This window comes from Camelina sativa, chromosome 7 (genome assembly GCF_030686135.1).
Source record: "Camelina sativa cultivar CO46 ecotype springtype chromosome 7, ASM3068613v1".
Taxonomy (NCBI): domain Eukaryota; kingdom Viridiplantae; phylum Streptophyta; class Magnoliopsida; order Brassicales; family Brassicaceae; genus Camelina; species Camelina sativa.
The window spans coordinates 2,342,732-2,358,497 of NC_141886.1; the positions used below are offsets into that span (position 1 = coordinate 2,342,732).

A 15,766-nucleotide genomic window follows, 5' to 3' on the forward strand; every position below is an offset into this window, starting at 1 on the left:
AAATATTTTGTTTTTATTACTAATGACATGACAATGTAATTTTTTACACTTTATAAGATTAATTTCGTTTTTGTACTTCTCAATTAATATAGTAAGATTGTATATTGATATAAAATCAACTGGTTATATAGCTTTATAAGTAGTCTGTCATATAATCTTAAACCAACAATTTTTTTTAGATGCTTAAACATCCTCAACCACATTGTTCGATGTGGCTATGGAGGCGATATATATATATATATATATATATATATATATATATATATATATATATTTGTGAACAAACAAAGGAAGAAAAGATTTTGACTGAATAATACTTTTATTAAATCTTAATCGATTACTGATGAATACTAGATACTCCTACTTTATACTACTAAGAGAACTTCTAATCTTCACTCTTCAAGTGAAGCGCCACAAACAGCCTCCAAATTCCATTTCTAGCTAGTCAACATTCCAAGGCTCTCACTTATGTAAATTCCAATTATGGCATGACTATCATGAGCGAATTAATGTAGCAAATGATCCAACAAACCTACCCCAAAACACATATCAGAGTGCAAGAGTTCCAAAACTCCAACTGTTGCAAAACCTTGGTTCCGCAGAGATATTATGAATAAATATGTCCATAAAATAAGGAACACCATAACAAGGCCATCAAAATTAAACTCTTCTCTTTCCGTGTCTTCTTGGGGGAATACATAAGTAGAAACGTCATGTTACTGATCGGGACTTGGAGGGACGTTGGCTTTGGGAAGTAGCCAAGCAAACCCACGACAAAAGTACCAAAAATGGTTTTGATTACCATAAAAAATTTGGACTATGTTGCTTTTCGTTCAGCCCAATGTCATGACATTAAAAATTTGGACTATGTGGCTTTTGGTTCAGCCCAATGTCATGACACTAAAAATTTGGACTATGTGGCTTTTGGTTCAGCCTAATGTCATTACCATATATGTATTAAAAATGACATTTTCCCAAGGCCACAAATTAATAAAAAAAATTTACGGCCATATATATTTTTAGTTAGATTATATATTTAGCTTGAAAATGTGTTTTGAATTTTTATTTTTAAAAATCCATGATATTTTGTTTATTATTAATGTTTTTTATTTTAAAAAATCCATGATATTTTGTTTATTATTAATGTTTTTATTTTATATTTCTTAATTTTTAATTTATATTAATATAGTATTATATAATGTATTAAATGTTTAAAATAAAAATGAAAAACCATATGAAACTTGAGAACTTGTATTAAAAATTTATACGAAAATATCTTTTTAATGAACTAAAAAAACGTTAATATAAAAATAAAAAAAGATGATATAATATTTGAGAGTCTATTTTACGTAAAAATATTTTTCTATGTTTTGTTTATATTTTGCACATGTTTTGCTTATTTTTTAATTGTATTAATCTAATAAACTGCAGTTGAACTGCACATGTTTTGCTTATTAAAGCTATGATTGGGAAGGAGTTGTCTCTAATCGTGAAGCCTTGTAACCTGGTTCTTTTGCTCCAGAAGCCGTGGATTTTTTTGCTCCTAAACCATAGTAAGTCTCTCGTGAAGCCTTGTAAAATGGTTGTTTTGTCGCATTTGCTCCAGAAGCCTCTTTCTTGGTATATCCACGCTGCTTTTCCTGTCACGGAAACAATAAGTCTCTCTCTCTTGGCAATGAAAGTATTAGAAATTTACCTCTTCTTCTCCAATGAGTAAGTTCAGCTCTTCCTCTAAGTCACGCTCATCGAAAGCTGGTGCCATAGCTTCATTGATCTCTGCTATATTTTTTTGTTGGTTGTCCAGAGCATCCATCAGCTCAGGGACACTAAGAAAGATATCAAATTAGAAGGTTTTTAGATAGAGATATCGTAATCTTATATAGACACAACTTACAGTGTTTTTAAACCATCTTCCATAGCCTTTGCCCCCGCCGTTAATGTTGTAGCTGTGTCAAGTGCAATAATAGAATTCTCAATGTTTAGGAGCTGCACGTTAAGGTTCTCAACCTGTTTTACCAATTCATCTTGTTGAACAGTAAACATAGCTTTGAGCTTTAAAGCATGTAGCGCAATTGTCTTATTCTTGCGTTTAGCGGCGGCAAGAGCTTTCTCCTCATGGGCTACTATTTTGTTTTCGATTTCTGTCAGCCTTTTATTATGTCTCGATATTGTACCCTCAATTTTAGTCTTAGTTTTTACCAAAGCTGCTGCTACTGGATTTTTCTTCTTTTTGACTGTTTCTTTAAGCTTTTTGATCTTTTTTTTTCACCAAGTCCATCTCTGCAAACATAGAGAAAAAGTTGCAAGAGGGATGGCAAATTTTGCAAAGTGAAAAACTCAGTCTGCAGTCGTAAATTTAACACTTTTGTTTCATAAATTGCACGCTCAAGTCAATGGCTATAACACCTAAGATGGTTTGTCAAAGAATCTTGAAAATATGGCAAAACCAAGAAAAGATGACAAACCAATTTGCATGCAACTATGAAATCGAATAGAAGAAGAATCAACAAATGACAAACCAAATATAAATCGATCTAGGAACCAGAAATACGAAACACAAACCAAATAAATCGATCTCTCAACCATTGCACGGTTTTAAGCGATACAGATCCAATAAAGCACAAATTATAAACCAATTAAATCGATCTCTGAACCATGGTTCAGGGTTTTAAGCGATACAGATCCAAGAAACCCCAATTACAAACCAAATAAATCGATCTCTGAACCATCGCAAGGTTTTAAACGATACAGATCCAAGAAAGTCCAATTACGAACAAATAATCGAATCGATCTCTGAAGTCTGAACCATCATCCCACGGTTTTAAGCGATACAGAAAGAAACAAATGACAAACCAAAAAAAATCGATCTCTGAGCTTCGATCGAACCTGTCGTCGTTGTCAAAGAATCTTTTCTCTCTGAAACCCTTCCGCCGGGGCAACTACGCCGACCTCCGCCTCAATCGCAGCTTTCTCTCTGGGTCCACCTTCCGCCGGCGCAAGCTCGGAGTGAATTGGTACGAAGAAATGGATCCGCCGGCGCAAAAGGGAGAAGACGATAGCAGTTAGAAAGGTTTTAGTCAGTCTGTTGTTATAACAGACTTAAAATATCCGCGCCTTGGATCTCTTGGAGATATATATATAAGCTGGTTCGTATTCCGGTTTGTTCCGGTTTATTATTCGAGTCTTTTCTTGTTGAGAAAGCTTCTCTGTGAATCATACCAAAGGTGATAAATAATCATTCGTCTTATTGAAAAGGTGATGAGTGTAGTGCCTTTTCTTGTTGTATATATTGACTTTAGGACGTTGTCGTTTATAAATCGTTAATGTTTGGAGTTTTATAATCTAAGCTATATTGGTAGTATATTAGTCAATTGGTTATATAACTTACTTTATAAGTCGTCATATAAGCTTAATTTTTAGATGCTTAAACATCCCCAATGGCATTGTCGGATGTGGCTATATGGAGGCAGTGCTTGTGATAACAGTTACTAAACAGAGGAGTTGCTTGTGAAGAAAGAGTTAATGGTTCTGCGACGATTGAATCTTTGTGTTAGTACAACCCTGAACTGGATTTGATGATACTCATTACTCTCTTTTGGTTACCAATCTGGTTGAAGACAATAAAAATACAGGTATTGTAACTCCTTAAATGGACTGAAGCATTTGTTTGGTCCAACAGCTGGAGGACGCAAGGTCTAGTCTCACTAGCATAAGCTTCAGTCCTTACCAACAAAACAAACCAAGAGTGTCATCTGTCAGATTTGGGTGTAGTATATAAATCACATCATTGAGAAGAACAATCAATCTAGTCCGTCTATGATTAAATGTTACAGCTTCTCCAAGTTTGGAATTTTACAGAGAGAACGGGTCAACGCAAATAGTCAATAACTTAACTTAATTGGCATAGATTGTTATAGATTCTAAGAAATTTCATCAACACAAACAAACACCACTCATAATTTATCTATCTCTGGGAAACAACATTATGAGATAAACAGGTACACATACATAGATAAGAGCTACAGTCTACAGAAACAAAGTTAAAAGAAGAAGAAGAATTGTGTGGTCAGAGCTCCATCTTGCAATGCTTCAATCTCTCTTTTTTTGAGACTTTCCATCAGAACCAACTGTTTCGACAAAATGGTAACAGTAAAAAAAGAAAGTACAGTTTAGTCCCTTGAGTGTACCCAAACAAAGAAGACCTTACCTCTTCAAGAACAGGCAACCGCATACTCGCAAAGTAGTTAACGGTTAGCTCCGACGTCTCCTTTTTTCATGCGTGCTGAAGTGGTTACATGAAAACTAGTAGACGTAACAGCAATTAAGGCATGCATTAAGCAAAAGATTTAGTTGCGAATAACCCCGCAAATTTGTTGGCTTCCTCAGGCTCTGCGGCAGCTAAGCTTCATCCAGATAACATTTCTCAGATTTTGCAATGACATACATTTCTCAGCAATTAAGACATTAAGCAAAAGTCAAATAAAAGTCAACTCAAAAACTGGATCTTGAAAACAGAGAGAATCAAGAATTTTGTAATCATTAAAATCAGCCAAACTAATAAGGCATTATCACTAGATTTACTTTATAAGTTGACATATTAAAATTACCAATTCAATTTTGGCTTTTAGTTTTTTTTACACACAAGAAAAACGTGTTAAGTAATTAATTCTCATTCTTGTGTGTAAAAAAAAATTAAAAAGATAAAAGAAAATTAGGGTCATTCATTCTTAAATAATTTCTAGAATAATACAGTAGTAGTAACTGTAATACTATTACTTTCCCCACAAACTAAGTGTAAAATTAATTAAATGGTGTTAAGGCTAATCTGTTTAAAAATCTTCAATTAATTAAGAAAACGTTGTTGTGTAATCAAAGCAAAAAAGAGAGAGAGAGAGAGGGAGGGTCGTGTGTTAGAAGATAACAACAACGATCGAGACGAGACGACCCACTGATTCAATCTCCCCTTGGCATCTTTTTTTTTTCTGGTAACCAAGCTGAGGACTCTCATCAGTAGATCTTTCTTCTAATTTCTGCAATTCAGAGCTAGGGATTATACTGATTTGGATTATTTTTGCTCTGGAGCTCGACTTCCTGAGATCTGTGTTCCGTGGCTGGAGGGTATGTTTTGTTAAGCTGATCCTTTAGGTCTCTTCAATTGAGGTTAGTTTGATCGATTTGCTTTCATAATTTTTGCAATTAACCGACAAGTCTTCTAATGGCGGCTTTAGTTAGATCCACTACCATGTTTGGGTTTTCTTTTTTTTTTGAGATCTATTTTTCGCTCATTGTTTTTTTTTTTTATTGAATTGTGATTTTACTCACCTATTGAGATCTGATTATGGGTTTAGATTTGGGTGATGCTATTGAATCTCTGTTTTAAGAAGTTCTTATCTCTCTCTGTTTAATGATTGCCTACTTTGCTTATTAAAGTTGATATCTTCTTGCCATTTAATTAGTTTGGAACGCTCTACTCACGAGTTGTTGTTGTTGTTTATCAGGCTTGACTCAGTCTAGAGATTGTCAGATTGAGAAAGACAAATGAAGAACGGTATAGCTGAGTGCAGTGTATGTCATTCAAAATTGCTCCCTCCCGGTAGTAAAACCATTTCCAGGGCTTATGATGATCACAAGATTAGGGTTTCCTCAAAACAACGTGTCCTCAATGTCCTTTTGGTTGTAGGTGATTGCATGCTTGTTGGTCTACAGGTAAATCATCTCGGTTCTTTTTTTTCTTTTTTTCTTTTAGCTCTTTAGTTACAAATACGAGAGCTGCATTTCATAGCTTCTATCATGGACCACCTGCTTTTTGAAATATATTTTTTTTTTCATCATGTGACTATTGAATCCTGGTGGAACATCCATATTCATATCAGCGCTGTTCTTTTTCCTCTCAGCTCATCATTTGTTTGTGTAAATCACTTAAAAGTTACATACTTTTTCTTTTTTTCAGCCTGTCTTGGTGTACATGTCTAAGGTGGATGGGAAGTTCAACTTCAGTCCTATTAGCGTCAACTTCTTGACAGAGATCGCTAAAGTGATTTTTGCGATTGTCATGCTTTTACTTCAGGTATGTTTCTGAACTAACTTTTAATCTCGATTCTTTAATTGGGACATTTAGGTTGTACTCTAGAATTTAGGACTAGTGGCTAGATGTTTCTTCAGCAATAGAAGGTGGAAAGTACTAGAAAGTAGAAGTTCATAGTGTTGATTAACTAGTAACGTGAATGTGATATAGTTCCAATTAGTTCTGTGCGTAAAGACACTTTCTTGATTTTCGAATTATTATCTATTGCTTGAGTATCTTGTTTTTTTTTTTGTAAGTACCGTGGACGATCTTTAATACTTACGTCTTTGTGTTCAAATTGTAGGCCAGACACCAAAAAGTTGGAGAGAAGCCTCTTCTCTCCATTTCTACATTTGTCCAGGTATCTCTTCTTTGTCAATTTAAGGGAGTGTAATGTATTGCAAAGCTGCTGTACTATATTTTGGGTTTGGCATATTCTCAAACCTGAAGCTCGCCATATGATCTTTCATTGCATGATGGCTTGTCATATGTCATACAAACATGTGTTATCTACGTATCACCTTCTTTTTACTACAGTTCATTAGGGTTTCTAGACTTTAGTACGTTGGTGATTCAAAGAGTTACTTGTTGGTATTTAGTAATTTGGTGATTCGAAGAGTTACATGTTGGTATTTAGAAATTGGTGATTTGAAGAGTTACATGTTGGTATGTCTATGCACGGTTGTGTGAATTGTGGATTTTACAGACCAGTAGATAGATATCATTTTTTTGTTTTCTTAGAGCTATTTTGCATTGACATGAGTCTTTTTTGCAGGCAGCTCGAAATAATGTGCTTCTTGCCGTTCCAGCCCTATTGTACGCAATTAATAACTATCTGAAGTTCACAATGCAGGTATAGCCACTTGTGATTTTTCATTTTGGCATCCTTAACCTGATTAGGCTATTGAAATGTAGTGAGGCATAGTCAAAAGTTTTGGCTTTATGGCAAGAGCATACCATGTTTTCTATGTACTCCAATTTTCTTGATCCTATATTTTTACTTTCTATCTTTCCACGTCAGACACTGCTTAAGTGCACCCTAACCAGATAATGGAATTACCATTTTGAAAGATAAGTTTGTACACCTCTTTTTTCCGCCATTTCTTCTTCCTTTAGATCTGGTGGTCATTGCGTTACCTTTCATGTTGCCTTCGGTGATAGATTATATGGGTCGGCCAGCTGTTTACATCATAGTTTGCAGTAGATTTGATTACTGTCCTTTTCGGTTTGTACTATTTGTCTTACATTCTTCCTGTATTTTAATTTCACACGTTAATGAAAGTTTCTGCTCTGCCAGCTATATTTCAATCCTGCTACTGTGAAGATGCTTAGCAACCTAAAGGTTCTGGTCATTGCTATTCTATTAAAGATGATAATGAAGCGGCGGTTTTCTATAATACAGGTAGTTATTTTTATAAATAGATTATATTTATGACCGATTTTCGGTAACAGACAATATTATCGTGGAAGTTTTTGTGTAACCTTCCTTTCATAGTTACATCTTATTCTTGATTGGATGTTGTATGCTTCCATATATGTATTGCTAAACGTGTTATCCTTAATTTTTGTTATAGTGGGAGGCACTTGCTCTGTTGCTGATAGGGATTAGTGTCAATCAACTACGTTCTCTTCCTGAAGGTGCTACAGCCATTGGAATTCCTCTTGCTACGGGTGCATACGTCTGTACCGTCATCTTTGTAAGTATATTTTTCCTGTACTTATATGTGTTCAATGTTAAGGCATTGTAGTGATTCCATTTCACATAATCTGACTTCTTGTACTTCCCCATTGATGTATTATGAAAAAGCTGTAATTCATCCTTGAGGCTAATTTGCAAATTTACATGCAGATTACTGTCCCGTCAATGGCATCTGTCTTCAATGAGTATGCTCTAAAGAGTCAGTATGACACAAGCATCTACCTTCAGGTTAGATAGTTCTGATGCACTTTTCTCATCTTGCATCAAGGAAATGGTATGGTGTGTGTGTTGTTAATTGAATGAAATTATCCACTTTTCAGTTGTCTTAGTAAACCAGTTGCTCTTTAGAATCAAAGAGCCTTGGGTTGTTGAACTCTTTGTTCTGTTCTGTTATAACGAATGTTCCTCATCCTAGGTTACATAACTCATATTCTTGGTCATGTCAAATTCTAGAATCATGGTCTTCTACTTCTCTGTTGTCTTCTTCTTTTGACCTTGTGTATATGTCATCTGATTGAACGTTCTTTTCTGTTACAGAATTTATTTCTCTATGGTTATGGTGCGATATTCAACTTTCTTGGAATACTAGGAACTGTTATATATAAAGGTATGTGCATTTTAAAAATGGCATCGAAGATAATATATGACACCATAATAGCTTTTGAAAACATGTAAGGTAATTAAAACTTAGGATGCATTGCTGAGAAATTTATCATGATCCTGACAGGTCCTGGCAGCTTTGACATCCTACAAGGACATTCTAGGGCTACCATGTTTTTGATACTGAACAATGCAGCACAAGGGATTTTATCTTCCTTTTTCTTCAAATATGCAGGTTATACTGACTAAGCTTTGTTAGATTCATTTAATCTATGAACTAGTTTGCTTGAGTCTAGATGCTTTTCTAATATATCTTGAGATTGTTTGTTATATATACTCAAAAACTCAATGGTATATTTCTTACAGCAAAATTGTTATCGTGGATATTTATCTCTTTTCATCTTTGATGCTTTCAGATACAATCTTGAAGAAATATTCATCGACAGTTGCCACAATATTTACGGGCATAGCATCTGCAGCGCTCTTTGGACATGTTATAACCATGAACTTTCTTCTTGGAATTTCAATCGTTTTCATTTCAATGCACCAGGTAAACTTAACAAATATGAACAGTTTCCTTCGTTAATAAATTCAACTTAACAAAATACTTTCTGTCTAATTTATTGTTTTTTTGTCTCAAATATGCTTAGTTCTTTTCACCACTGGCTAAAGTGAAAGACGAGCAACAACAGAACGGGAACCTAGAACTAAGCAATGCAAAGGATACTCGCAGGTTTGTGTCACTATACATACTTCTTTATTGTTAACTGTGTTTACCAGTTCTTCTTTAGACAATTTTCTTAAGCAAAAAGTCTTGTAACAGATACATGAGCAGTAGTTTACATTATTTAACTTATTTCCTTCTCTGTTATTTCTCTCCTTCAGGGCTAATGACTCATTCATCAACATGGCCGCAGGGGCAAATGAAGAGGTGAAAATATATTTGTAAAACCAGTTCTTGCATTTTTTTCCAACTTAAGTCGCTTAAGTCGATATCAATGCTTATTATTGTCTTTTTATCTCTGTGTCTGTTCAGGCTAGTCACCGTGGTGAATCAGACGACAGAACCCCGCTTCTTCCCAGATGAAAAGTTTCTTAAAAGTAGGTAACAGTTTATCTCCAAACTGACTTATATTACCTTTCAAGCTCCCAAAGATGATCATCTAGATACATTCGTACCAAAGCAACCAACCTAGATTTCAGAAGATACAAAATATGGAGAATACGAATTACTCCAGTAGATAATACCTGAATGTTATTTAAATGGAGAATCATCTGCTTTCGCACTTCTTCCTGCAGGATTTTTGTTCTGAAGAATTCTTTTGGTGGAGAATATTTTAGAAATTGGGGGTTTACCAGTTGCATACTAGCAGAGGATACAGTGTAGCAAACTTTGCGAGACCAACTCTTACTTCTCTCAAGAGTCGGTTTAAAGTTCGTTGAAGAACCTCTCAAGTCTGAAGCTATATTGTTTTAAAAGATAGAGTGAACAAACTTGGTAAGTGATATATGTATTTTCGATATATAATATTGTATTCTTTGGTTTTTGCAAAATATCAGGTCACTTTTTTGCACTTGTTTTTCTTGTTATACGATACTCTCACAACTGGGTTCCTAACGTCTTATATATAAAAGTATATTTTTCAGCCTGTGAGGTTGGTTAGTTAAACCTGCCAAGCATTTCCTAAATTTGTTGTATCAATAACTAACATTGCAAGATCTGTGTGATGAATATTCCTTTCAAAACTGTATCTGAAAACTTTATAATTAGTGTGAAAAGAAATACAGTATATTGAATACCAAGAGAAGAATCCCCCAAAAAACAAACCAGATACAGTATAAAATAATTTTGTATGAATAGACAGACTCCACCAAACATTTGAAAAGACACACACCAAATCACACTACTCATCACCTTCATAAAACATATACATCCCAACTGAAGAAAAGCCTCAGACAAAAAGACTCTTGAAGAACACATTTATATGGTATGACAACAATTGAAACACAGACCAATCAAGTTTCCTGAACTGGAGCAGCTGCTGTCGTTGATGACCTCAACAATGGTTGAAGGGCTTTTACCACAATGCTCATGTTCGGCCTAAACTCTGATTCATATTGCACACACAACGCTGCTACTGCCGCAAGCTGAAGCGCAAGAATAAGGAGATAACAATATTTCATGGTTAGCTTTGAAAGTGGTTTCACAGATTAGAGATTAAACTGTTAAAAAGATGAAGCTTTTACCTTTGCAACAGCTTTAGGAGGATACTCTCCTTTCAGTTTTGGATCAACACATTGCTTCACTTTGTCTTCGCTGAGCCTCGGAGTAGCCTGAAGTTACATGGCAAATGCCAAGAGAACAATCAGTAAATTCGAAAGTAAGACTATCCTCAGAGTCTATTAGAGAAAAAGGTGATGGTACATACCCAAGTGACAAGACTTTGTTGACCACGAGGCATTGTATGATCAACGGGTTTTCTACCGGTCAAGAGCTCCAAAAGCACTACACCAAAACTATAAACATCACTCTTCTGTGTCAGTTGACCAGTCATCGCATACCTGCAACAGCAAAGATGTAAAGTTACAATCTTTCACTTCCTATATAAAATAGTGTGATCAATTGTTGTTTTAGAAGCATTCATTACTCTGGTGCATGGTAACCAAAGGTTCCCAAAACTCTGGTAGAATGAAGACGAGCAGCCATATCAGGAGATTGATTCGATAGGTTAAAATCAGCGATCTTGGCTTTAAAGTCTTCAAAGAGAAGCACATTGCTAGATCGGATATCTCTGTGTATTACAGCAGGTTGAACTTTCTCATGTAAATACTCAAGTCCTCTAGCTGCATCAACTGCGATTCTGACCCGTTGGATCCAATCAAGTGTAGGACCTGGTTGTGCTCCTTGGACTCCTTTTCTCCCATGTAAGATGTCGTGTAAAGATCCCATTGTGGCAAACTCATATGCAAGAATGCGGAAATTCCCTTCAACACAATAGCCGAAGAGCTCAACAAAGTTATCGTGCTTCAGCTTCGAAACCCTGGAGACCTGAGTCAAGAACTCAACGTTTGATTCAGGTTCGGCTGAATTATCAAGCTTCTTCACCGCCACAGCCTTGCCATCTTTCAAGGTTGCATAGTAGGCTCTTCCGTATGATCCTTCACCAATCAATGCCTTTGATCCAAAGTTATCAGTCTTTTCTTTCAGCTCATCCAATGACAATGCAGGCACATCAATAGATGGAGGCTCCTTCAAAGCATCAGGCTTCACAGCAGCCGGTGTTTTTCTGTTGTGATTCCCTTCAATATAACAAAACCAAAATTTGAATATCCCAAGGAATAATATCTGCTACTAGCAAGAAATGATTACAACAAACTATACAAGAGCAAAGAGAAGTACCATAATCATGATTGTGTTTAGGGATTCTGAGGTGTTCATTTTCAGGAGAATGGTAAGGCTCTTCAACGTGGCAAGCACAGCACAACCACCTACGCATCTTTTCTCTCTTGCCTATATAGAGATCGTCTACGGCTCTTGGTTTATCCAGCCTAACAAAGTGGGCTGGTGAGCGATCGTTCGCCTGCAATATCATCATCATTACAACTCGAATGAATCAATCAATTCAACTCTCACAAAGATTTCTAATTTCATGTCACCAATAATAACAACAATATATATATCAACCAATCAATACATAGAACAGATTCCAAATTTGAGATTCACCCTAAAGCTAAGACCTTTACACAAAAACGTCAAAAATTGAAAACTTTAAGAGATAGATTCGAAAAAAAGACCAAAGCTTTGAGGATATATTCAATGGCTTACCACCAGACCACGACGATTATAATCAGAATCCATAGGATACATAACTCAAAAGACGGATCGAATCAATTAAAGAAATCAGGCAGAAAATGAGAAGGAAGATACGAAAAAGGGTCGACGAGCTTGTTGTCGGAGAAAATTTGGGAAACCCAAAGAACTCGAAACCTTCTAAAGAGCAAAAGATATTTAAAAAAAAAAAAACAGAGACAGCAAAGACAAAGGTGTCAAAAAACAAAGAGAGACAGAGAGGGTTTGCTCAAGAATAGACATTTTTATCCCACAAATCAAAAACAAAAGAAACCCAAATTTAGAGATTATAATAAATTAAAGAAGAGAATATATTTTACCTGTAAAGTCTATCTCCTTCTCTCTCTCTTAATGAGTAGCTGCTGTGCTATCTAATGAAGCTAAGCTTAAGCAAAGGTTTGGTTTTTATTGTTATGTTTTTCTTTTCTTTTTGGTTAAGAGATTTTAAGAGAGAAGGAAATAAAAAGAAACAGACGTGGGGAATTGAAATTGTTTTGACAGAAAAGCTTTTAGAGCAAAGACAGAGATGATGACTCGTATATAAATGGAGGAGACAGAGAAGCAAAAACGCGCTTATTATTAGAGGAAAAATCTTTGTTGGATGATAATGATACTTAAGTCAGTCATTCGACAAAAAATGATATTTAATGCTTTTCTCTGTAGGTTTGCTTTATGTCAACATCATTTTATTATACGTTACCTTGGTCATGTTTACTAATTGTATTTTTTCTTCTTCTGACTAATAATAAAAACATTCTATTCTCTCAAGTGTTTTTTTTTCTTCTAACTTTATTTTGCGCGTCTTTTACGTTTTTGAGACTTCTTCATTTGGTCGGTTCTGTCGGCTTTGTTCGACCTTAATCTGAAAATATTCCTGTGTACATATACACATGATTATCTTCCTAAACTAAGCTTTGTAATACATATTTAATTTCTGTTAAAAAAGTTTGTTAGAGCTTTGATTGCTCTCCTCTTCTTCTTCTTTTCCGTTGTGTTTCTCCGGTGAATCTGAATCTTAATATGGTATCAAAGCAGTGCAATTAAGTCTTCCGCTTCATTCATTATCATCGGAATCTTTGGGAGAAGTTGTTTGAAAGAGATGAGTTGCTCGATTTCTTTTCTTCGGATTGTGAGAATCCTCATTGTTGTGATTTTTGAGCTTATCGTCGGAGTTATTCTTTGTTTCTCCCTTCTTTTGTTTGTTTTATTTCTTTGATTGACCTTCATCATGTCGATTCTTTTATTTTCTTTTACAAATTCGTCACGATTTCTCTTTTCAAATCCCTAGAGTATGGGATCTTGTGTTCCTCCTTTTTCTAGGAATACGACGAATGCTTCGCTTCAGTCTAATTCAACTTCGCGTGAAACCGTTGAGCCTCCGCGATTTCAGATGGATCAGTATGAGAATCCTTTTTATCTCAAAAGTAATGATCATGCTGGGCTTATTTTGGTCTCAGATCGCCTTACAACGACTTCAGAATTTCCTTCTTGGAAGAGATCTATGTGGATGGCGTTGAATGTTCGCAATAAGCTGGGTTTCATCAACGGTACGATTACTAAGCCTCCAGAGACTCATCGTGATTATGGAACTTAGTCTAGATGTAATGATATTGTGAGTACTTGGTTGATGAATTATGTGCATAAAAAGATAGGACAAAGTTTGCTTTATATTCCTACTGTAGAGGGCATGTAGAAAAGTATTTTCAATCGTTTTAAGCAAGATGATGCTCCTAGGATCTTTGAGCGACGTCTTAATAAACTTGAGCAAGGATCTTTAGATGTTACCACTTACTATACTGCTTTGGTTTCTCTCTGGGAAGAACATAAGAACTATATTGATCTTCCAGTTTGCACTTGTGGACGTTGTGAGTGTGATGCGGCTGTCAAATGGGAGCGTTTGCAACAGCGTAGTCGTGTGACTAAATTTCTTATGGGATTGAATGAGAGTTATGAGCAAGCTCGACGTCATATATTGATGTTAAAACCTATTCCTACGATCGAAGAAGCTTTCAATATGGTTACTCAAGACGAGAGACAGATAACTATAAAGCCATTAACGAGGATTGATAATGTGGCTTTCCAATCTTCTGCTCTTGTTTCGTATGATGGTGATCAGACTTATGTTGCTGCATATAATACTAGGAGGCCGACTCAGAAACCAGTTTGTACTCATTGTGGTCGCTTAGGACACACTATTCAAAAATGCTATAAGCTCCATGGGTTTCCTCCGGGTTATAAGACGAATACTGGTTATAAAGGTAATTCGCAGAGTCAGTCTACTTTCCAACCAAGGATGCAGACACCTCAGTTTCAGCCTCGTATGTCTCAGAATCAGCCTAGGATGCAAATGCAGATGGCTCCTTATGATCCTATTCAGAAGGCGAATGTTATTGCTAATGTGTATACTGAACAACCTTCGAATTCTTTGGTCTCTCAGTCTGCTTCTACTGGATTTGATGGTAATTCTTTCAGTACTCCTGTTTTCACACCACAACAACTAAAGCAACTTTTTCCTCATACAATACTCAAGTACAAGCTCAAGAGCCTGTTGCTGCTACTAATGTTGCAACTATTACTGATCATGGTCTTATGGCACAAACTTCTACTTCTGGTACATTTCCTTTTCCTTCTACTAGTCTTCGTTATGAACATCATACTCTTACTTTTCAAAAACACATTCTATCTTCTCTTTCTAATTTCATTGCACCTAATGATTGGATTATTGATAGTGGTGCGTCTAGTCATGTTTGTTCAGATTTGGCGATGTTTAAGGAAATGGTTCTTGTTTCTAGTGTTACAATGACTCTACCGAATGGTACTCAGGTTCCTATTACACACACTGACGCGATTTACATAACACAACATTTAGGCTTGCATAATGTACTACATGTTCCTGATTTTCGTTTCAACTTGATTAGTGTTAGCTGTTTAGTTCAAAGTTTGTTCTGTTCTGCTCATTTCTTTCAAAATTGTTGTTTTATACAGGAACTTTCACGGGGCTTGATGATTGGGAGGGGTAGACTTCATAATAACCTCTATATTCTTGAAACAGAATCAAAAACCCTCTCACCATCTTTTCTTGCGGTTTGTTCCTTCACTACAAGAAAATAGTCTTATTGCAACAATATTTTTGCAATGATTGTATTCGTTAAAATTTTACAACAAAATTTGCTATATTTTTGCAATGAAAAATGCACATCACAATTTCATTACAAGTTTATTGCAAAATAACAACAAAAGTTTATGTTGCATTTTTCCGTTACAAATTAGCAATATTATTGCGACATGTGAAAATATCTTGCAAAATTTACAATAAATATTTAACGATTAGAGTTGTGATTATTTTGCAAGAAAATTTTAGTATATACATGTGACAAAATATGTGGCATCTATATTTACAACAATTTATAACTCTTTCGCAAAAAAAAAAAATATATATATATATATATATATATATTACATTTCTAGTTCTTGTTTTTTTTAATGGACTTCTATGTTCTTCTTAAATCAAATAACTCTTTTCTTAGCTTTACTAACAACTGTAGTAGGTAAA

The 15,766-nt window shown here is 35.2% G+C and overlaps 2 protein-coding genes and 1 pseudogene across 6 annotated transcripts; 2 read left to right on the forward strand and 1 right to left on the reverse strand.

Annotated features, from left to right (window-relative positions):
* Window positions 1–4,730: 4,730 nt before the first annotated feature.
* LOC104699978 (CMP-sialic acid transporter 3) lies at window positions 4,731–10,032 on the forward strand. 4 transcript variants are annotated; one of them, XM_087458100.1, is made up of 16 exons: window positions 4,731–4,985; window positions 5,083–5,160; window positions 5,499–5,706; window positions 5,951–6,067; window positions 6,369–6,425; window positions 6,840–6,917; window positions 7,362–7,466; window positions 7,639–7,761; window positions 7,914–7,991; window positions 8,301–8,370; window positions 8,491–8,598; window positions 8,780–8,913; window positions 9,014–9,096; window positions 9,249–9,294; window positions 9,400–9,468; window positions 9,663–10,032. In XM_087458100.1, exons 3-15 carry the CDS (start codon window positions 5,539–5,541, stop codon window positions 9,448–9,450), a joined length of 1,218 nt encoding a protein of 405 aa, XP_087314226.1. In that variant the 5' UTR covers window positions 4,731–4,985; window positions 5,083–5,160; window positions 5,499–5,538; the 3' UTR covers window positions 9,451–9,468; window positions 9,663–10,032. The 4 variants fall into 4 exon arrangements, with proteins under 4 accessions (XP_087314226.1, XP_087314224.1, XP_087314225.1 ...); XM_087458098.1 differs by having other exon boundaries at window positions 9,400–9,464; XM_087458099.1 differs by having other exon boundaries at window positions 4,828–4,985; window positions 5,083–5,118; window positions 9,400–9,464.
* A 69-nt stretch (window positions 10,033–10,101) lies between these two features.
* Window positions 10,102–12,838, reverse strand: LOC104699979 (protein CYTOSOLIC ABA RECEPTOR KINASE 5). Of its 2 annotated transcripts, none has more exons than XM_019227394.2 (6): window positions 12,534–12,838; window positions 11,764–11,944; window positions 11,012–11,663; window positions 10,793–10,925; window positions 10,611–10,697; window positions 10,102–10,511 (listed from the first exon to the last, which is right to left on the reverse strand). In XM_019227394.2, exons 2-6 carry the CDS (start codon window positions 11,858–11,860, stop codon window positions 10,380–10,382), a joined length of 1,101 nt encoding a protein of 366 aa, XP_019082939.1. In that variant the 5' UTR covers window positions 11,861–11,944; window positions 12,534–12,838; the 3' UTR covers window positions 10,102–10,379. The 2 variants fall into 2 exon arrangements, with proteins under 2 accessions (XP_019082939.1, XP_019082938.1); XM_019227393.2 differs by having other exon boundaries at window positions 12,190–12,535.
* Window positions 12,839–13,377: 539 nt separating this feature from the next.
* LOC104699980 (uncharacterized) lies at window positions 13,378–15,267 on the forward strand (annotated as a pseudogene).
* The last annotated feature ends 499 nt before the right edge of the window (window positions 15,268–15,766 follow it).